Source organism: Nelumbo lutea, chromosome 3 (assembly GCF_056320005.1).
Source record: "Nelumbo lutea isolate HS-2025 chromosome 3, American lotus-T2T, whole genome shotgun sequence".
In the NCBI taxonomy this organism is placed as follows: domain Eukaryota; kingdom Viridiplantae; phylum Streptophyta; class Magnoliopsida; order Proteales; family Nelumbonaceae; genus Nelumbo; species Nelumbo lutea.
In genome coordinates this window covers 102,946,108-102,969,910 of record NC_142686.1, presented here as the reverse complement: position 1 = coordinate 102,969,910, position 23,803 = coordinate 102,946,108, and the positions used below count along the sequence as shown (strand labels likewise).

General features: G+C 37.4%; 1 protein-coding gene across 5 annotated transcripts in view; it reads right to left on the bottom strand.

Annotated features, from left to right (window-relative positions):
- The window catches only part of LOC148867270 (piezo-type mechanosensitive ion channel component), a 95,925-nt gene that overhangs the window by 41,836 nt on the left and 30,286 nt on the right, over positions 1–23,803 (bottom strand). For 2 of the 5 annotated variants that reach the window (XM_088978002.1, XM_088978001.1), the window contains exons 2-9: positions 16,707–16,791; positions 15,625–15,669; positions 15,454–15,505; positions 15,183–15,360; positions 13,276–13,404; positions 12,923–13,096; positions 12,501–12,737; positions 58–1,605 (exon numbers count right to left, since the gene is read on the bottom strand). In XM_088978002.1, the coding sequence (XP_088834128.1) occupies positions 58–1,605; positions 12,501–12,737; positions 12,923–13,096; positions 13,276–13,404; positions 15,183–15,360; positions 15,454–15,505; positions 15,625–15,669; positions 16,707–16,771 (2,428 nt within the window). In that variant the 5' untranslated portion in view covers positions 16,772–16,791. Of the gene's footprint in view, positions 1–57; positions 1,606–12,500; positions 12,738–12,922; positions 13,097–13,275; positions 13,405–15,182; positions 15,361–15,453; positions 15,670–16,706; positions 16,792–17,685; positions 17,759–23,803 lie in introns of those variants that run through there. The other 3 variants (XM_088978003.1, XM_088978000.1, XM_088977999.1) reach the window with 3 other exon arrangements.

Here is a 23,803-nt window from a genome sequence, read left to right as displayed (position 1 = left end):
CAAAAAAGTAGAGTACTCAATACATATTGTCACATTAGAATGTTAAGAGTAAAGTACCCAGCCAACAGTTTTTGCAATAGCTGAAATAAACATTTGAGCTTCTCCAACAATCATGACATTGCACTTTTGTCTCACTGGGCACATGATGAATCCAGGGGATCAAATTGTTCCAGATGGCCAAGTACTCAACAGTGAGAACAGAAGCAAATAAGAATACAAAAATAGGCCACAATTTGCGTATAACACGCTGATCCAAAAGAATACAGGCAGCAAGTGATGCAATATATAACATTGAGATTGCATTTAATATGGCAAAGCTTGCAAGAAGTAATGCAATCATGTTAATCTGAAGGCCCAGGAGTTTGAATATATTCTCTATCCAAAACTTCAAATATATCTTCAAGGTAGCCTTCTGCATGTCAAATCTTTCCTTCCTTAAGGCAATAATTCGCTTCTTATTCCACTTATGACTCTCTTTAGAACTTCCCCAGAAATACCCAAATGAATATCTACTGGTGCTATTATTCTGTGTACCCATTTCAGAAGAAACAGAATCAGTTCCTTGATACATAGCAGATCTGAGAGATGGCCATGAGTTGGTCGTCACACTTGTTCGTTTAGCAGACAATAGGCTTGAATCTGTTAATGGTTTAGGTTCTTCAGCACAAATGGAAACACCAGCCAAGATGTCTTCTCTTGAAATAAACAATGGGCAAGGCTCTTCCCATTTTCCTGCATTAACAAGAATACGAGGCATTGTTTCCAACCAATGGAAGACATTGTACTGAAGAGTACATGCTACTATCACAAGAACTTCCCCCCTCAAGCCCAATTCTAGACCCCAAAATCCAGGTTTAAATAACTGGAAACCCAGAAAGAGGGACAAAGTAGAATGCCGTTGACCAGGAAACATCTCTGCTTGTTTACCCCACATTTGAAACAGATACTCACTTGTCACCAGAAATCCTGTATAAACTAAGAATATTTTGGATGGGACCCGAGAAGCTTTAGGCAAAAGTAAACAGATGATGAGGCCAACAAGATACAAAAGTCCAAAAGCACTAATTGGAGATAAGGATGCATAAAATACTGCTAAATATAAGATCTTATCACTGTGCCAAATCAGAACCCGTCTGATAAAGCCAAGCGCTCCAAATTCTGATGGGTCTGGATCATCTGATGTATTAAACTTGTTCTGTCTCCTTTCATAGCTAAAAAGTTGCATCACAATCAAAACAGCTAGTGATTCCCAAACATTTTCCAACAATGAGGCTTCTGGGTTGTATCCCAAGTCAGGATACAAATTTATCATCCTGGACAACCATGTCTTGAAAGTTGAGAAAATGTTCAAGCTATAAATGAAAATAAAGACAGTAACTGCATAAACTTTCAAAGGAAACCATAAGCGCCTTTTTGTCTTCTCCGCAAGTTGTCTTCCTATAATCCAGACAAGAAGGAAGAAAAGATACCCAAATGATATATAATTAGGAGAAACCAGGTACACAGTGAGTAGAATAGTCAGGAAAGAAATGTACGTTCCAAATGAGCGATATGCAGAAAGAAACTTCTGTCCCATTGCAGTGAGATATGTTGCTATTCTTCTCTCTAAAAGATGATCAAACAAAAAATAAGTATAGTTCCTTACTGTCACAAAAGTTGGTTATTGGTCAAGTACAATGCTAATGACATAAGACTAAATTCACAAAAACTAAGCATATAGTTACCAACAAACGTAATATCAAGACATGGCTCAAAGAATAGGTACACATTGTTAGATGGGACTATTGATACAGAGTCCCTAACCTGTGAATAGGTGCACATTGCCACATGTTCATGTCATTATGTTCACACAGAAGTCAGAACATAGCATATCAGACACCTCCAAAGGTTAACTGACCAAGGAGCAACAAAACCAGATGATAATATGAAGATAATAAGTCGAATGGGCTTTTATTTTTCTTTATGTTTATGACTTGTGTTAGTAGGTAAGGGGCCTTAGTTATGGGCCTGTTTTCTCTTTTGTTATTGTTTTTTATTGCTGTCTTTAGTGATGGACACCCCACTAAGGACACTCATGTAATTGTATACATTGTGACTCATGTAATTGTCTACATTTTGAACTATTCTCTCTTCTTCCTTTTCTTCCATCTTCTTCCTCCACTTCTCTCTCTTCAATCTCCTTTTCTCCTGTTTCTTTTCTTCTAATTCAGATTATTGCATGTGTTATTTACTGTGTTTGGGTCATCATCGTTTTGTTTCCAGGCTTCCAACATTGTTTAAAGAAACTAAGTTGTCAAGTCAACATTGTGAGTCATGGGAGTTGTCAAAGCACGAAACTCTTATTATGCAAGTAATAAAAGACCTACAGTTCCTTTTCATATTGTTCACTCTGATGTGTGGGGGTCATACCATTGACCTTGCATGGGTCGTTATAAATAGTTTTTTCTGTTTATTGATGATTTTTCTCATTATACCTGGATTTATCTTATGTGTTCCTGTGTTGAAGTACCCAAACTTGTAAAACATTTCATGAATTTATGCTTACCCAATTTGATACCCACATCAAGATATTTCTATCCGATAATGCTAAGGAATATTTTGAGAAGGATCTTGTTAAATACTTTGAGAAGTTTGGGGTTACACATCAAAGTTCTTGTCTCCGTACTCCAAAACAAAATGGAGTAGCAGAGAGAAAGAACGAACAAGTTGTTGAAGTAGCCAGAAGCATCCTTTTTGCCACCCATGTTCCAATGAGATTTTCGTGTTATGCAGTGATGACCATAGTTTTCAAGGTGCCAAGGCAAGGCTAGGTGACAAGGGGATGCCTGGTCACCTAGTCGCCTAGGTGATAGATTTTTTTTATGTAGAAAACATAGATCCTAGGGTAGTTCCCTAGGTACCATAACCATATTTCCTTAATAGTCATTCATAATTTTCATAAGAAAAGTATAGAGTTCATGTTGAATATAGAAAATCAACATATTCATGAGAGGAAAAGAAGGAAAAGAAAATTCAAAAAATATAGGGGCTGAACCCTTATTTTTGTTATAGGAAAAGAAGAAAAGAAAAAGTAGTAGTATTAGTAGTAGTATTAGTAGTAGTAGTAGTAGTAGTAGTAGTAGAAAATGTGTTGAATAGACAAAATTTTAAGTTGGTTCAGGTTTTAAAATCTTTGAGGGTTCAATATAGCATTTAGCAATGTTTGTATTGATTAAACCCTAACAAATAAGAAAATAATAAAAAGAAATTAGTATATAAACACACAAAATGAATATTTTAGTTTAATGGTGCCTATTTTATAATTTTAATGTCAAAAAATAAAGAACAAAAAGGTATTTTATAATACATAGTCCAGAACTGCTTGGCAATTAGGCGAGGCGAGCCTCAAAGGGCGCCTTGTCACCTAGGCGCCCGCCTAGGTGTCACCTTGACAACTATGGTGATGACAACTACCTACCTTATTAACCACCTGCCTTCTCGAGTCTTGGGGTTCAAATCTCCCTTAACTGCCTTGTTTCTTGAGAATGAAATGTTTCCTATTCCCTTGCATCTTCGGGTGCACATGTTATGTTCATGTCCCTACTTCTCAGAGACATAAGTTTAAAGCCAAGGCCCGAAAGTGCATTTTCTTAGGGTATGCCTCCACACAAAAGGCCTATTGCTGTTTTGATCCCACTATTGGAACTTGTTTTGTCTCCATGGATGTTACCTTTACAAACTCACTTCCATTTAATGGTCATTCTTCTAAGGGGGAGCATTCCGTTGAAATGTTTTCTTCACCACTTCCTCTGCCTTCTATAGTTGATCCTGAGGTTGAGTCTCCTGTGGTTCTTTTTGTTCCAGTGGCAGAACGTCCATTCTCCAGTTTTTATTACTCCTCCTCCTCCTCCTAGTTCTACCATTCATACTCTTCCTCCTCCTACTAATCCTCCAATTTTTATTACTCATCCTATCGTTCTGAGGTGGTACCAGAGACAAAGGCTACAGCATGATCAGGTTGTTCCCTCGTCTACAGTTGAGCCTCAGACACTATCAACCCATGAAGAGAGGACATGTCCTCCACCGCCTGCTCTAGATCCTCCCTTCCCAGACTTGGACCTACCAATTTCTATGAGAAAAGGTAAGAGGAAATGCACAGCACATTGTATTTCTAAACACGTGTGTTATAGCTTGTTATCCCCATCTTATCATTCTATGTTAGCCTCAATTTCTTCTCAACCTATACGCAAGTTAGTTATAGAGGCCTTGTCTAAGTCAGGATGGAGGGAGGCTATGAGAATTGAAATATTGTGGGATATTGTGGGTGTAAGTGGGTGTTCACTATAAAGTATCATGTTGATGGCACCATTGAGAGGTATAAGGCTCGGCTAGTATCCAAGGGTTACACTCAGGTATATGGAGTTGATTATATAAAAACTTTCTCACCAGTTGCAAAAATGACCACAATGAGAGTTATGTTATCCTTGGCAGTGAGTTATGATTGGCCCTTATATCAACTTGATGTGAAGAATGCTTTCCCAAATGGAGACTTAACTAAGTGGTTTATATGTCACTTTCACCGGGTATGTATGGTAAAAAAATACAGGGCAAGGTATGCAAGTTGAAGAAATCTCTTTATGGCCTCAAGCAATCCCCAGGAGCTTGGTTTGCTAGATTCAGAGCTGCATTTGTTGAGTACAGCACAGTTCGACCATACCTTGTTTGTGAAGAGGAGAGGCACACAGGTTGTCATTACAAGGAATGGTATAGAGGAAGTTCAGGCACTCAAGACATTCCTAAACTAAGAATTTGAAATTAAGGATTTAAGGGAATTGAGATATTTCCTGGTAATCAAAGTTACTAGGTCTAAAAATGGCATCTTCATCTCCAAACGGATGTATGTGTTAGATCTTCTCATGGAGACTGGGAAACTTGGTGCCAAACCTATTTCTACACCTATTGATGGTAACAATAAACTCTCAGCTGATAGCACACAAGAGAGTGTTCCAGAGACTTTTGGGGAAGTTGCTATACCTTTGCATGACATGACCAGGTATTTCATATGTTGTTAGTGTGATCAGTCAGTTTATGCATGCCCCTATAGACATTCATATGGATGTTGTAGAATGAGTTCTATGTTACTTGAAAGTAACTCCAAGAAAGGGTATCCTCTTCTTTAGGCATGGACACATAAAGCTAGAGGCCTACACAAATGCCGATTGGGCTGGTTGTATTAATGATAGGAAATCTACATTCGATACCCTGGTTGTAGAGAACATTGTCTCCTAGAAGGGTAAGAAACAGTTAGTAGTAGCCAAGTCTTTGACTGAGGCAGAGTACAGGGCAATGGCACATAGAGTTTCAAAGTTGTTATGGCTCAAGTCACTTCTAGTGGAGATGGGTATTACACCTGGCAAGCTCTTAATGCTTTACTATGATAATCAAGTTGCAATCAACATAGCTCACAACCCAGTCCAACATGACAGGACAAAGTATATTGAAGTTGACCAACATTTTATAAGAGAAAGGGTAGCTTCCAAAGAAGTTTGCCTTCCTTTTATTACCTTAGAGCAACAGTTAGCATATGTTTTGACCAAGGGTGTCCCCAAGGCAAAGTTACAACATTGTGTAAGCAAGCTAGGCATGACTAATATCTATGCGCAGGTTGTGGGGGAGTGTAGAGATAATGAGTTGAATGGGCCTTAGTTTCTTTGTTTTTCTTGAAGTTGTGTTTACGACTTGTGTTAGTAGATAGTGGGCCTTAGTTATGGGCCTGTTTTCTTGGTATTTATTGTTGTCTTTAGTGATGGACGCCCTACAAAGGGCACTCATGTAATTGTCCTTATTTTTTACAACAAAAGAATAAAAGAGATCATTGGGGGATGAAGAGAGGTTTCAGAACAACTCTCTCTTCTTCTTCCTTTTCTTTCATCTTCTTCCTCCATCGCTTCTCTCTTCAATCTCTTTCTTTTCTCCTATTTCTTTTCTTTTAATGTAGATTATTGAATGTGTTATTTACAACTGATAAGCACACAAATATTGCAGTTTTACAACAAGTGTCAAATTAACAATTTAACAGTATTAAAATCAAGTGCCCAACTTACTAGAAACACATAATATGACCATGGTTTAAAATGTCCCTATTTTCCTTTAATATTTCCACGACATGTTTCCATTTCCATGGGTAGCGACATGGAATTCTACCGAAACCAGCATTTCCCCGATGAACACTACCAGCACTATGTGGAGTACAAGAGATAGTTTCCACTTCCATGGGTAGCGACATGAAATTTTATTAGAATCAACATATATCCTAGTGAACACTACCAGTACTATGTAGAGTCCAAGAGATAGTATTATAACATAAGTCGGTGACAATATTGTAGTATGTGAAGTAACGATGTTATTGTATGCCTAACTTACATGATTACCACTTGGAGCTAGCTCAATATTCATTTCAAACATGAAGTTAATTAATAGTTTTTTGTTTGTATAATAGATTGTATGCTTGATCTATTACAACTATTTACATTTTCTGAGTTTAAATTTTGCTTTCACTCATTCTATTATGAAACTCTTAATCTTAAGGTTTACAGGGAAACTTCAAAACATATTCTCTTGTCTAATAACCTTAGTTTCTTAGCCTTGTTTAAAGATTTAGATCAAGATAATAATTTAGAAAGGTGTGCCTATGCTTCTTTTACCATTTCATAAAATATCATTCTATATTTTGCATATTTTACAATGTTTCCACCATGTTTATAATTTTTACAATATTTCCATCCGATATTTCCGACATATCTCTTATATTTGGATGACCGACAAATCTTGAATATGACTATGACTTACAATAATCTTTTCAAGTCGTAAGATTGCCACTTTCTTATGGCAGTCTACCATGATAAAATTTTAATGGTAGATGGTCAAAGAACCATGAGGCAAACTATTGATGTATAATGCTTTTTCAGAGGAGGTTCACTAGCTGCTCCTTTGATTATTCTGCTTTTCTTTAGGTATTTCAGTTGTCTTTGTTTAAACTGAGTAAAAAAAGAAGTATGAGAAAAAAGAGTTAATAGAGAGGGGGAAGAGAGAATAGATGGAATATAGAGGTGCTACAGAGAAGAATCACTTATAGGTGTGCAGCCCCCCTCCCCCACCCATATATTAATCTCAAAATTACATTTACTCCCAACCAACCATAACTAAACAATAAGAAATAAAAACAGAAACAAAAAGAATGCAATATCCCAACACTCTCCTCAAGTAGAGCAGAGATATTTTTTTATTGGTAGCTGAGCATAGGTAGCTAGCATGCCTAACTTGCCTATATTATGACCTAACTTGGACTTTATGACTCTTTTGGTAAATACATCATTAATGAACTGTATATCATTCTACCTATTATTAAGTCACCTAATGTAATAATAGAGTGGGAAGCCACCAGACCCACTTAAGATTCTCTCTCATCTAGGCAGATCAGAATTGTGCCATCAGAATTTATTCCTCCTGAAACAAGAATTTTAAAATACAGCTTTGTTCTAGGGTTATTTTAGTCTTTTCTCTTCTTTAAATCAGTGTTTTTTTGTCTCTATTCTCAAGCATTTGTATACAGGGGCAGTATTGTAATTTTACCTTTTATTATGAATTAAACATACTGGGCGGCAGTTCTTTCTTTCAATTGAGACTATGAAGCCCTATTCTGTTCAACTTCTTCTCCATCTCTTCCCCGCCTAGGCTCATATCAGAAGCTTCTTTTTTATTTATTTAATTAAATACAGGCCTGATAACATGGTATCAGAGCCTGGTTGATCAAGTTTCCTGACTGCATCAGTGAAGGACGCCTGTAACGTTCAGCTGAGTTTTTATACCAATACAAGAAGAGAGGAAGGGAAAGACCCTAAAAGGACTGATCGTCCAGAAGGTTAAGAGGCTTCTATGCCTCAAGCTGCATCGTTGATCAACTGTTTGATGGTGGTTTAGACTCCCTCTACTCGGCAGTTCGAAGAGGGACTGTGAATGTGAAGTTCGGAAGATTGTTGGTTATGGCTGATGTGTTTGGTGGGTTATTTTCTAGGAATCAGGAGGTTGGTTGACTCGTAGAAGTTTTTATGCTGATGTTCCAGGTTTAGGGGTTGCGGCTATGCTGTTGAAGTTTCAAAAACAATAGTTAAGTCAGTTGAATGCTGTTGTTGAGTCGGGAAGGTGTTCGTCTTGGGAGAGTGTTGCAGAAGTAACTGATGGCTACCTCTGGCAGTGAATACAAAACAAGTGTGATGGTACAACCTGATTTCATGGCTGTACAAATGACTTCGGTTAAACTTAATGGTACCAATTACGTACCATGGGCAAAGTCGGTGGAGGTAAATTTGACAGCAAATTGTTGGGTTATTGCCCAACTTAGGTGCCTCACTAACACGCTCCCATGGCCATCTTCCTTGGACCTTCCAAGTGAGACCATGAGCCCCAAATCCATTATCTTACTCCTATAATAATCACAAAGTTGTCCTCTTTCAGAACTACCAACTTTATCTTGCGGAACCTTAGCTCTGGGTATAGTTAGTGTCGAATAGTCAATGGTAGGTGCCTAAAGCATAACTCTCCTCCTACTCTCCTCAATATACACCAAGGAGTAGACCTAGGAGAGAGTCAAGTCACTATGTGTGAGTATATGTTGTCTAGTAATGTCATACTCCTAATTTAGCCCTACTAGAAACTCAAAGATCCTGCTCCTCTCCACAAACTTCCTATGAGTTATTACATCTTTATACTTCCACTCCAAGGTCTCCAACTAGTCTATCTTCTTTATAATTCCACAGTAAGTTTTGCAATCTTACAAGAGTAAAAACGTCAACTGATTCCTCTTCTAAGCAACACAGATAGCAATAGCTTTCCAGGCTGAAGCCCATGTTCTTCAAGTGTTGGAAGTTAGGATCTTGTCCATGACTACCAGCCAAGAAAAAGCCTCTACTCTAGGAGTCAGCAGGTTCCCCCAATAACTAAAAAGCGATATATTATATGTTGGCTTGTCAACACATTGAAATAAGGTATCTCTAGTTCTATTGCTTATAATTATCTTAATACCCCCATTGTTGTGCGTAGAGGTGTTAAATCATGTACCGTTAAATGTCTATTGTTCATTTCACCTTTTGTTTATCCTTATCCCCTTCCTGTCATACTTGCTTATTTGCCATATCAGCTGTGTTTCTATCCCAAAAAATATCACAAAAGCCCTGGCTCTACCTGAGTGGATAGATGCTGTGAAGGAAATAAGTGCCCTACACAAGATTATGTGGGAACTAGTTGATCTTCCTAAAGAGAAAGAGCCATAAGGTGCAGGTGTTCTCAGTGAAGCATAGGGCAGATGGATCTGTGGAGAGATACAAAACAAGGTTAGTTGAAAAAGGTTTCTCAGATGTAATGGTTGATTATACTGAGACCTTTGACCCAGTTGCTAAGATGAACTCTATGTAGAGAGGATGAGGGGTAACTTTGTAACTTTACTTTCTTTTATTTGGCTCTTTTGTATATCTCTTTGTACTTTACATATTTTACTTTTGTAAGGACAACTTTTTCTGGGCGTGTGAACACAGGACACACCCATCCATTTTCATGTGACTCTCTTGTCTCTTCTCTTCTTCAACTGGAACTGACACTCTATAGGAGTCCTATCGCTAGCTACTAACTTGGAGTAGAATCTCCATCAATTTGGCATTAACAAAGCATTCCTTAATGGGATTTTGAGGAAAAGGTGCACAACATCCAACCCTCAAGCTTTCATGTCAAGGGCTGTGAGCAGAAAATATGTTGGTTGAAAAGGTCCTTGTATGGATTGAAACAATCAACTAAGGTATGGTTTAGCAAGTTCAAAAAGGTAACAACATGTGAGACTTAGACAGTGTTAGACAAATCATACACTATTTGTCAAGAGAAGTCAGGACAAGATTGTCACCCTAATTGTGTATGTGAATGATATAGTCATTACTGGAAATTAGGAGTCAAAAGTGGTGAAATTGAAGCAATTCTTGGGGTAGAGTAGTTTCTTGGTCTACTTCTCAACGATGTTTCAAGGATATACCATACAATTTATTTTTTTATTATAGTATACTTTTTGTATCTAGAACATACAAAGGATGTACAAGTCCTTCACTCAGTATCGTCAAGCAATGTTATATTACATATGCTTAACACTTATAACAAATTACTCTACACTTTCTCAAAAAGATAAAAAGAAAAAAAAAAACTGATAAATTCTTGACATCTAAATTTGAAGTTAAGAATCTAGGCCCTCTTCAATATTTCTTTGGGATTGAAGTTACTTGCTCCAAGAAGGGTATCTTCATTTCCCAAAGGAAATACAACTTAGACCTTCTTCAAGATACTCTAGAGTCGGGGACCAAACTAGCAAACACTCCTATTGAGTTCAATCACAAACTTGGGGCAGATAAAGAGGTACTTGTTGTTGTTAAAAAGTTTCAGAGATTAGTGGAGAAATTGTTATACACGTCTATGACAAGACCTGAAATCACATATGTAGTGGGTGTTCTTAGCCAAAACATGCATGCTCCCAACATCTTGTCAATGCAAAGTTCGTGATTACTTGAAGAAGCACCTTGGAAGAGGCATTTTATTCACTAAGCAAGGATACTTGAAGTTGAAGGTGGACATGTACAATGATGCTGGTGGGGCAAGATCAATTAATGGGGGCTCTTGATGAGTTGCTTTCTGTCTTGAGTAATGTTTTTTTTTGGATCCCTCCTTGTTAAATAGTTGTGTGTGGTCTAACTCTCCTTCAGTGTTCTCTCGTGTTCCTCCTTTGATGCCCTCTTTCATTCTCAACTCAACCAATGTCTTTTCCAGCTAAAGAGGTTTGGTGTAGCCCAGTACCTCCAAGAGTGAGGGCCTTTTGATGGAAGCGGTTCTCAATAAGATAAACACTTGTGACTTGCTACAGAAAAGGAGGCCAAATCGGTGTCTCTCCCCTAATATTTGTTTCCTCTATTTTGACTGTGGTAACTACTTCCCACTTAGTAATCTCGTGTTGATTTGCTTCTTCTTGCATTTGGATGTGGTTTGCTTCTCGCTTCGCTTGTAAGAGGACACCCCCTTCTTGTGTTGCAGGTATTTTGAGATGAATTTCATGAGGCAGCCAAAGAAAAGAGGGAAGACAATGTAGAGAGATACAAGGGCAAGTAGATTGGACACTTTGGGAAGAGAGAAATAACTGACTCTTTCAAGGCAAAATCAAAGGAAGAGCTAATAGAGGGTATCACTTTTAAGGTTGCGCATTGATTAAAAACATCAGACATGTTCAAGAACTTTTCCTTTGATGATACTATGAGAAGTTGGAAGGCAGTTGTGGACTCTTCTTCCCTGAAGGCTTTGGTTCATGGGAGTTGGGCCCCACCAATAAGTCATAATTTTAAGATGAATTTTAATGGAAGTTCTTATGGCAATCTAGGTCCCTCATGCATAGGTGGAGTGATAAGAGATAGGGAACGAAAGGTAGTGGCATTATTCTCTAGGCTTGTAGGGGTGGGTGGCTCTCTAAGAGCTGAAATTTTAGCACTTGTTCAGGGACTGAGATTGGCAAAGCAGTTGAGCCTTCAAAATGTGGAAGTAGAGGGTGACTCGAAGGTTGTGATAGGGTGGTTACAAACAAGCAGAGTGGGGATATGGATTCACAAGCAGACTTTGAGAGAAATTAGAAGACTTACAAGAAAGATTAGTGTCTCTTAAGTGGGTGAGGAGGACAGAAAATGGTTTGGCTGACACTCTAGCCAAACAAGGGATCAACAGGGAAGTTTTATTTTAGGCTGACTTGTAATTTTGTTCTTGCTGGGGTTAAGGTTCCCTGATTCCAGGGCTGGAGCCTCTGTACCTTTCATTAAAATTTAATCACAGTTACAGTTTCCTATCAAAAAAAATCTCTCCAACTTTTGTCAACAAAAAAAAAATATAGATGTCAAACATGGAATTAGAACTAAGGGGAGTTGTAAAAAATGGCCATATAATTGGCCATGAGCATAATGGGAGATTAAGATGTTAAGATGGCTAAATGGTGTAAGTGAAGGGATAAAATTAGGAACACAGTGCATTTGAGAAGTCAAGAGTACCACCAATTTGCAATAATATAGAATAAGATTCAGATGGTTTGGGCATGTTAAAAAGAATACCAAAAACTGTAACAATGGGAATAAGTGATTTAGTACAAATTGATGACTACTAATAGAAACCATAAAACAACCCATGTTCAATAAGGAAAAATGTGTTAGCTCAACCTTTAAGGCTTCACTCAAGATGCATACCACAGAATGGCTGGAGAGAGAGAAAGAGAGAGCAAAGATATATATATATACACATGCATACATACATTAATATATGGAGGAAAAAGATTTCTTATTTCATCTTTAGGAAATTAAAAGAGTCCAATAATTTCTCTCGACTTCTTAAAGGAGTAAATGAAAATATTGAATAAACCATTCCAGGTTGTGGTTAACCCTGGACGCATTTATATTTTATACCATGGGAAGAGATGCTAGACTGACTATCTCTGGCAGTTGGAGAGGCATAAACTGATAGCAGAACTGATTTGTTCAAACCAGCTTTCAAAATGCTAAACCCGAGTGGAGGGGAGGGAGTATGCTGCACAATGGCCGAGAATGAAAAGAGCATTTCAAAGCCATGATTATGAACTGCACACAAGCATACAAGCATAGCAATTTCCAGGAAATCCCAGGAACTAGCATGTTCAAGGAGACCTGCATATACAAAAGAGGGAATCAATAAACAAAACAAAACACAGCCAGATAATCAAAAAAATTTAATACATGTATATAATTGCTGACCTTCAAAGCAGAAACAAAATCCAGTCGACAAGGAAAAATCACATCATATTTTCGAAAACAATAGATAACTTTAGCATAACAACTGTACTAACACCTACCTAACTGTGACAGAATTTCCATGGTCAAAGAGCCTTTTTGCACCAAAGCCTCATGGACCAGATTAAGTTGAAGGATGTACAGCAATGCAAAATGTGCTTCACATAGAAGAATCAGGGATTGGCGTATCTTTCGGCTCACAGTGTGACTTAACAAATATGTCAAAAAGAAAAACACTGAAGCAAAGAGAAGAATTTGGAACCAATCAGTTAATTTCTATACAGTACTTTTTGTTGTGTTGAAAGAGGTTGATATACCATAAATTTCAAAGCCAATTGAAGGTCATACAACCACAATCAGAAAACTGGAGGCTTCCCATGAAAAATGAATATATAAATTTTTTTATTTTACTTACTATATATAGCATGGATGAACCCAGGTTTCATGGCAAGAAGAAATATCAGTGCTAGTGTGATACCACGGGAGCTTTTACGTAGCCCCCACGCTATTGTAGCCACAATTAGTACTTTCGTCTCTTCTTTCTCTGCAATTTGAAGATGAGCTAAGTTAGTGACTTCAAAATTACATGAAGCCTAAGAATAAGGAGAAGCTTGTTGATAATGATGATGATGATGACAATGACAACAACTGGTAGGATTGCAAATGGATCATAATGATCTCAGATTGGGGTATATCTGATACATAAAACATAGATTCAAATTTGATTTGCTTAGATATCCAGTTATCCAATCCGAATTTGGCCAGGTGGGCTCTTAGATGTCCAAATGAAATTTTTGCTTGCCGGCAGATTCTGGGAGGAAGCAAGAAAGCAAAAAATTGTGCGGCCACGCGTACCATTTGCAATCTACTGGGAGATTTCGAAGGACAGGAGCACAAGAATCATCAATGACAAGGAAAAAATCAATGGAGGAATTATGTTCTCTTATTGAAAGAAGAATCATTGAATGGATATTAATCTTCCTTCCTGACTTTGTAGGAGTTCATAGAATCTTTTTTTTTTTTTTTTGAAACAGGTAAAGTATAATATCATTGAAATAGAGCAAAAAACATGTATACTAAGGCACTGCACACAGGGATTTACAATACTGCCCATGCAGCCCTATACCCCCAAACCCTGATTTAATATCACTGATGCATTTGACAAAATGTTGTATGGGAGAACTGATGTATTTGATAATATTTTGCAGCTGCTTGGATCTTTATCTTTTTGTGTTCTTGGTTGGTGACTTCTCATCACGTTTCCTGTTTGTAACCTTTTCTTATATTAATAAAATTTCATTTTTTATGTTTAAGAAAACCCCACTTAATTCTACAAAATTTTAATACTAAAAAAATGGTATTTTATATATGTATGTATATATTTTAGCAGATAGAATCAAGCAATATCCAGATTTGATCAGATTCATAAACAGATGCATCTTTCAGATCCTATTATGGCAAAATGGATATCCGAGTCTGACTCAAACAAATCAAATTCGAATTTAAATCAGATTAAATCCAATCAATTTACAGCCCTAATGACAACAATGATTAGGATGATGATCTAAAAGCTAGAAAAAGAAACATAAAAACAAGAGAAAAATAAAGTCTCAAACACACAATTTCATTCCTGTGGATGAAAACAGAAAATATTAAATATATTAGCCATATGCAGAAGTCACATGAGGTCAGAGATAGAGAATCAGAAAGATCAGTCATCAAGTAGCAGATCAGGCAACAACAACGACATACACTTTGAAGAATCATATATCCAGACATAAAATAACTCGGCTCAACTTTATCAATTTCTTATGTAATGTTGGCAGTACTACAGGGGTTAAGATTGGCAAAAAGGACATACTATGTCAATGTGATAATGCAGAGGGATTCCAATTGGTTGTGGGCTGGATGCAAAGATGGAGAAAGATGTCCTTGGCAGTACAAGAATTTAATGAGGGAGACAGAGAATCAGAGAAATAGAGTGATCTCAGCGCACCGGGTTTACAGGTCCAGAAATGGTTTGGCAGATTTGTCAAACAGGGGGTAGAGAGAGGGAATGTTTTTTGGAGGGATGGTAGTACCCTTTGATGTACAATTTCTGTGATCAGGCCATCTCAATCTCTGGGCTGCCTGTCTGTTGTACTTTCTGAAATTTCTTCAATAAAATCGATTAAGTTATTCATCAGAAAAAAAAAAGAATGAACTACACAAAATACATATATAAAATAACAAGGAGAGCTTCTATCAAATAAAAACATGAAAAAAAATAAGAGTACAAATGGCACTACAAATATTGAAACTTAAAACCTGCAATCTACTCACCTTCAACAGCAGAATCATCACTTGAGGATAGCCCATATTCATCAGACAAGTACAGAAAAACAGAGTTATTTACAAGATTACCCAAGGCAACAAGAATTCCAAGACAAAACTGTGCAAGTAGAAAGAATCCAGGAATGGGGTAATGCCACAAGCCAATGGTTTCCCAAATCTTCATGTCCTACAAGTACATTGTAGAATGATCCCATTAACTTCTTAGATTTCACCTATCAATTTAAAAAGAAAACACACACCTGAATGAATAGATAATTACTTTCCGCAGTTTCTTGGTCAGGAGTGTGAACGCCACATTGAAGATATATGTGCTAGCAGCCCATAACAGAATGAAAACAAGAAGCAAACCATTTAACCGGTGCAGGTGGAACAAGGAAGGGAAGGCATATAGAATGTAGCCAACATAGGCAAGTAATCCAAATGCACATACACTTGCAAAATTGAAACTCCAAAATGAAAGAGCAAATAGGGAAACCTGTCACATTTACCACTGAAAAGTCTTACACATAAGCTAAAACATAAATGATCCAGCTAAAATTCTAATATAAATTAAACTCTGAAATCACAGATAAGAATAAATGACATCTCTGCCTGAGGGGAAGAACAAACAGGAAATAGAAGCATATAATTTGCCCCTTCCACATACATATCCGCATATAAAACACACAAAAAGAAAGAAAGAAAGAAATACAAACACAATCATGAAAAAAGACCAAAAAATCTTTTTCATAAGTTTCAGAATGATTTCTACAAAGCTTCAGATAAAGGATTCTGAGTTGCAGCTTCCTTTTTGCTAGTTTCTAATGTGTATGCATCAGTAACAAAAGAGTTCATCACATATCATAGAGGAAGATACAAGAAGCAGCCATAAGACCCATGGAAAATGAAAAGCAGCCAATATTTTTGGCAAACTCTGTGGCTAAGGCTGGGGTTGGGAAATCTCACTTAGGTCGGGGATGCCCAGGACCAGCTACTAATGTGTAATTTCTAATCAGTTCTGTTTCTGATGTTTCTGCTTTATTGTGTTTCTTTTTCTCTGTTGTCAGATGTGGATGGCCTCTTAGGAGGCCCAGCTTTGTACGCTTCTTTGGCTGTACCTTTGTGTGCTCCTTGATTTCAATGAATTTTCTCCCTGTGTTGCTTATCAAAAAAAAAAAAGAACTAGAAATAAGCATATATCCACCAACCTATACCTACCCCTTCCCCAGCCAGCAAAAAGGACCCCCACCACCACCAAGCCAGATACAAAGATGGAAACAGCCCAGCCATTGGCAGAAAACATCCCTCTCACTGTACAAAACAGCAAAAGAGCACTTCTTCTCTGACTCCAATAATCCAACACGCCAACCCCTAAACAACTAAAATTCATAAACAATCTAATAGGATGGCCATGCTAGTAATTCCTTTTTTTCATATTTTGACTGATAAGATGGTTCTGCTAGTATCACCATATTAAAATTAGTAAAATGTTCAGGATAAAAGCTCAGTTTCCAATTAGTATAGAACGCCTACCGGGAAACCGTAGGTGAAAAAGTTGATACTGAATGTCCGAAAAACTGCTCTCTGCAATAAAACATTGGTGTGTCTCACGCCAGACCTATGATCATTAAACAAATGATTAACATTGCTAGCAAAAAATAATATCTGAGACTCAGAGCAGCCAAATAACAGCCAATTCAAAAATTACGGAAGAGAAGCTTTCAATGAAAGAATTTAGGAGTGGTCCAGAGATCAGTATGTGGTATTAATTAATGGATTAGCTCGCTGAGAACATATCTTTCAGACAACATGATAATCCATTTAATCAATAAGAAAAATGATCATCCACTTAAGAAGGCAGGAAAAGACTTAAAATTATCTCCCTTTAGAGAAGTGTATCCCCCACAGTGATTTAAAAGGCACGCCTACGTGCACAGGCAAGGCGCATTCTTGGGTAGGCGCCTCGCCCAGGTCCTAGGTGTGCGCCTTGCGCCTCAGCCCAGCCATGCGCCTTTTGAAAATTTGAAACTTTTTTGCTTTTTTTTGTGTCTAGCGGCTGGTAATGTTGTTCATTCATTCATCCTAATAAAGTATTTTCTTAAAAAGCAATTAAAACTATAAAATCACTATTTTATTGTGTGAGAACTAAGAATTTAAGACATAACGTGGACTTGTTTGAGTTTGCCTCGAGGGGCGTGGCACAAAGGAGGATCGTAGAATCAGGAATGGAATATGTTTTACATCATATTAGCTACTCGAAGTAATGCAATTGTGAGAAAAAGAGATTGTTGGTTTTATATGTTTGATTTTATTTTTAAATTATCATTTGAATATGCTTTACATGTTATATTTATGTATTTTAATTTTAGATAATAGGTTTTAAAAAAAAAATATTTTAAAATTTAAGTTTATATTTTTATTAATATTATGTTTAATAATTCTTTATTTTTTGGCTTTTTTTTATTTTTTAGATTTTTTTTATTTTTTGTGCCTTACTTAAAAAGGCGCGCACCTCGCCTTGCACCTCATGTGCAAATTGACCCCTGCGCCTTGCGCTTTTAAAACACCGATCCCCCATAAACCCACTGCAAGCAAAACTACAGAAAGATCATACAGTATGACAGAAACTCTATATAAAGTTAATAAAACAATGAGTTTCTGATCAAACAACTGAAACTTTACAATTAACATGTGAAAATGGTAACAACTAAGCATGCAAAAAAGTAAAAAGGATGCCACAATTCATAGATATTTAATGACATGTCTATAATATATGAATAATCAACCAGGTTTAACAGGGTAATGGACCATATGGTGAGTCTGGATCTGCTCCTCACAGAGCGCTCCCTCATACCGACCTCACAGCATGTACCAGCCGCATATCGGGAACATCTCCTGTACTCCTATACATAGTTTTCAAGGTGCCAAGGCAAGGCTGGGCGATAGTGGGCGCCTTGTCGCCTAGGCATGGATTTTTTTAAGTAAAAATCACAAATCCTAGGGTAGTTCCCTAGGTTCCATAACAAACTTTCTTTAATAGCTATCCATAATTTTCATAAGAAATTATAAACTTCATGTTTAAGTCTAGAAAACCAACATATTTATGAGAAGAAAAGAAGAAAGGAAAGAAAATTCAAAAAATATAGGGACTGAACCCCTATTTCTGTTATAAGAAAAGAAGAAAAGAAAATGTGGAAGAAGAAGGAGAAGAAGAAGAAGGAGAAGAAGAAGAAGAAGACGATGATGATGATGATGATGTGGAAGAAGAAATGTGTTGATTAGACAAAATTTTAAGTTCTTCCCTTATTGGTTCAGATTTTAAAGTCATTTAGGGTTCAATACAGCAGTTAGCAATGTTTGTGTTGATTAAACCCTAACAAATACGAAAATAATAAAAAGAAATTAGTTTATAAACACAAAAAATGAATATTTTTCTTTAATAATGTCTACTTTATAATTATAATCTCAAAAAAATAACAATATAAAAGTATTTTATTACACAGTATGCAAAACTGCTTGGTGACTGGGTAAGGCGAGCCTCCAAGGGCGCCTTGTCACCAAGGCATCACCTTGACAACTATGCTCCTATATTATTACCCATGGGAGATGTTCCCCATAAACAGTGGGATGTGGCTGTGAGGTCAATGTGAAGAGCACTCTGTGAAGAGCAGATCCTAATTCCCATATGGAACAAGTAAACAAGGTCACTGTTTTGGCCACATCCCATCTTCCATAAACTTAGTGAATCCCCCTTAAAAGACAAAAATGCCCCTGTTTATTATGATAAGATCTAATACACATATGGACACTTCCGTTTTCCAAATCTTGTTACTTTGAAGAAATAATCAGGGGTATACCTAATCTTTTCTGTTCCTATCAGCTTTTACCTGGTCGGGATAAGATTTCCCTTGTCGATGGCTCTCTTGCTCCTATTTCTGGAAATAGAGACATTGGAGCCACCAAGACCCTTACCCTACCTTCTGTCCTCCATGTACGTAAACTTAATACCAATGACCTAAAGTCTCAGAAGGTGATTAGGAGTGGCTTTCGAGTCAACTATGCTTGAGTCTTTTCATAAAATTATGTTATGTCATTTTTGTTTGGATCATTTGTCATTTTCTTCTTTGTGCCATTTATTTCCTTAGTTGTTTAAAAGTGTTAGTCTTTCTAGTCTGCATTGAGTCATGTCAATTGTCAAAACATTCTAGAAATTCTTATCCCTTAAGTAATAAAAGATCCAAATTTCCTTTTGATATTATGCACTCTGATTTGTGGGGGCCATACCATATACCTTCTATGGGGGCTTATAAATACTTCATTTTGTTCATTGATGATTTTTCCAGATATACATGGATTTATTTGATGTGTTCACATGATGAGGTCCCAAAGTTAATAAAACAGTTTCATGAACTTCTTCTCACTCAATTTAAAACCCGTATCAAAGTATTCCAATCTGATAATTCTAAGGAGTACTTTGAAAAGGATCTCTCTACCTATCTTGCTGACTTTGGAGTTATTCATCAAAGCTCTTGTCCTCGCAGTCCTCAACAAAATGGGGTAGCTAAAAAGAAAAAATCAACATGTTGTTGAAATTTCCAAAAGCATTTTTCTTGCCTTCCATTTTCCTATAAAATATTGGGGAGATGTTGCTCTTAAAAACTTATTTGATTAACCATTTGCCTTTACAGGTCCTTGGGTACAATTTTCCTTCTAGTCTTCTTTTCCCTAATGAGGATATGATCTCTATCCCTCTGAAAGTATTTGACTGTACTTGCTATGTACATATTCCTACTTCACAAAGACACAAACATGAACCTAAGGCCAGGAAATTTATCTTTCTTGGGTATGCCTCCACACAGAAGGTTTACCACCGTTATGATCCTCTTAGTGGCACCTGGTCTGTTTCCATGGATGTCACATTTGATGAGTCATCTTTTTATCTAGTTCCTTCTCAGGAGGAGAGTCCTTTTTTTGATATTCCACTTCCAGCTCCCATCCCTAGTGACATTTTTGGTGAGTCACCAATTATTCCTAGTTCTACAGTACCTCCATCTCTAGTTCATGTTCCTCTAATGTTCTTTCTTCTCCCCTACTAGTCTTCCTTTGTCTACCCCCCAGGCCCAGCTAATGACGGTTTATCTTAGGTAAACGCATGGATAGGTTGTTCTCCCACCATCGAAAATAACCTCTTGGACCTCTCATGATCCCATCATAGCCGAGGCAACGGATCCAACACTTTCTAACTTGCATTCACCCACTATACCAGACATTAACCTTCCCATTTCTAACTACCTTTCTTATGGCTTGTTATCTCCCTCTTATTGTTCCTTTTTAGCCTTTGTTTCTTCTCATCCATACCCAAAAATGTGTTGAAAGCATTATCGAAACCAGAACGGAGGGATGCAATAAGAGCCAAAGTGGAAGCACTTTGTAAGAATAACACATGGGAGGTTGTTGATTTGCCTAAAGGGAAAGAGCCAATAGGTTGTAAGTGGGTGTACACTATTAAATACCATGTTGATGGATCAAATAAGAGGTATAAAGCAAGGCCAGTTGCTAAGGGTTATACTCAAGACTATGGGGTTGAAGGTTGATTACCTAGAAACCTTTGCTCTCGTTGCCAAAATGAATTCTATTCGAGTTCTCTTATCTTTAGCAGCTTCTTTGTCTTGCCCTTTATATCAATTTGATGTGAAAAATACATTTCTAAATGGTGACCTTCATGAAGAGGTATATATGTCTCTCCCTCCTGACATGTATGGTAAGGTGTTAGCAGGGAAGGTTTATCGACTGAGGAAATCTCTCTATGGGCTCAATCTCCACAAGCTTGGATTGAGATGTTTCATAATGCTCTTGTTGGGGTTGGGTATGTTCAGACCCAATCTAATCACACCTTTGTGAAGAGGAGAGATGCTTTAGTTACTATCTTCATTGTTTATGATGATGATATTGTTGTTACTAGAGATGATGTGGAGGAGATTGGGAAACTTAGGCATTTCCTAATACTGAAATTGAAATTAAGGACCTTGGTGCACTACGTTATTTCTTGGTTATTGAAGTGGCAAGGTCGAATGATGGGATCTTTATTTGGCAAAGAAAATATGTGCTGGATTTATTAACTGAGATAGGTAAACTTGGTGCCAAACCTGCTCCAACACCTATTGATGCAAATCATAAGTTATCTATCACAGATGGGGAGCTATTAGCCAATAGGGGAGTGTTTCAAAGGCTTGTGGGGTGTTAGAATCGACACTACAAGGGTAATTAAGTCTTTTGTCTATTTTGTCTGGGTTTAAGTTGTGTGTCCCATACTTAATGAGGGACAAATCTATCTTTCATAATCTAATACAAAGAGTATAAATATAAAGTGGGTCGGCTGAGAGAGAGTGACTTTTCTTCTTCTCAAACCAAACCCTTTCTCCTTCTCTTCTCTTCTTCTTCCTCTTCTTCTTCCTCTTCTTCTTCTTCTTCTCTTCTTACTTACTTCAGACCTAGAACTGAACAAGGATTAATCGAATAATTCACATAGTACCAAAGCTCAAGAAAATCAGTTTAAGACTCAGTTTTTTTCTCTCCCTTCGTCCTCTTGAGATCGCCATATCAGAACTTCTCTTTGAAGTAACTCCTAAACGAATTCGAGGATCGATAATGGACCAAAAAGAAGTGGTCATTTTTCCTTCTTGGAGGTAAATATGCCTCCAGTTGCTCTGGTGGTGGTCACTGTGGTGGTTTTCTAGAAACCCTCTAATCGATGACACGAAGAGGGCTGGCTGCAGACAGGTGTGAACAGAAATCTCTAGCCGGCTAATAGTGAAGTGTGTTCTCTTTTTTTTCGGACTGGATTTCATCCATGTGGCAGTGTTGATTGGTAGGTATGCATATGAACTTTTTTTCTCTGTTTATGCCTAAATATGCATGATAATAGTAGGGTGTTCTGGTGCTGAACCCATGACAGCAGCAATGTCGTCATAACAGTACTTTATTGTGGCATGTGGTGTAGTGCTGAATATTAAAGGGTGACTTTATTTATCGTACTTGGATATTTTTTTGGGTGTGTGGTGACTGTTGAAATAGTTTATTTTATTTCTTGTTTATTATTTTCTGTCTTGTTAGGGTCTGTTTGGTCGGTTTAAAGTCTTTTTTATTTGCTGTAATATTACTTTACTTACAGAAGGGACACAAGGATCTTTTTCCCTTTCTTTTAGTCGCCCTATAAATACTAATATAATCTGGCACCGCCAGAACTATTCCATTGTCGCCAATCTCTCTTCTTCTCTTCTACCTTCTCTCTACTTCCTCTCTTCCCTTCTCTTATTTCCAGTCGACTTTATACTGTCAAGATGGTATCAGAGCAGGATTACTGATTCTGAGAGCTGATCGAACAAGACTTTTTTTTAATTCGACTTGCTGAATCTGGGCGGAACAAAAAACTGAATCTGGGCTGAACAAAACTGATCTATGACTGGTACAGTCCTTCCTTTTTTTTCTCTTTTATCATTCTTGATCGTGTACCAAGAGAAAAATCAAATGAATCTGGGCTGCTGAATGTTGTCAGACCTTTGTGAGGTTTATACCTCTTTTTTCTTGGATTGTGTGCTCCTGTACCTGTGAAAAGGTGACTATAGGTCACGGATGACCTGTTATCCCCAGTTTTTGGTATGATTACAAGTTTTTAAGGATCTCTCCTGATGGTTAATGTACTTAGACATTCTGGAAGATTGGTAGGTTGGGACTGTTAACCTGTACAGGTCTGAAAACAGTCTGATCTTGCCTTTTTTTTCTGGAAATTGGTGCTGTTTTGTGCTTAGTTTGAGTCCAAACCAAAGTGTGTGTGTGTGTGTGTGTGTGTGTGTGTGAGCTGCTTACTTGTGTGGAGCTAAGTTTTTTTTTTTTTTTTTGTGTAAGGAGGGATCCTAAGTTGAGTGTTGAGACCGAAATTCTTTTTTGACCATGTCCTCTAAGAATTCTGCTACTTCGGGGGTTTTAGGAAGTCAAAATGGAGTGAGTGGGGGAATGGATATTAATTTTCCCATGGCTGTAATTCTCTTTGCTGGACTAAACTACCTTGAATGGTCTAGGGGAATAAAACTCTACATCACTGCTAGGGGGAAAATGGGATACATTAATGGAAAAGTGAAGGAACCGAAGAATGAAAGTGCTAAATATGATAGGTGAAACCAAGAAATAGTATGGTGATGTCATGGCTCTTGGTTTCCATGCTGCCACAAGTAAGGAAGACATTCATGTGGGCTGAAACAGCTTGTGAAATATGGGAACAAGCCAAATTTACTTATTCAGAGCAAAGCCACTATGCCAAGATATACCAACTGCAAGCTGAATCCCCTACTTGCAAGCAGGGGGAGAGGAGTCTCTCAGTGTACTACTCATATCTGACATCAATCTGGAAAGAACTGGATCACTATCAGAATGTGAATTGAAAATGTGATGAAGATGCAAAGGCATACAAGTCACTTGTTTCTCTGCAACAGGTATTTGCTTTTCTTTTGGGATTGAACCCTTCATATGAATCTATTAGAGTTCAGATCTTGGGAAATAAAGACTTGCCATCAGTTCAAGAGGTTTACACCTTAGTCCAGTCAGAAGAAAGTAGAAAAAGTGTGATGAATTGT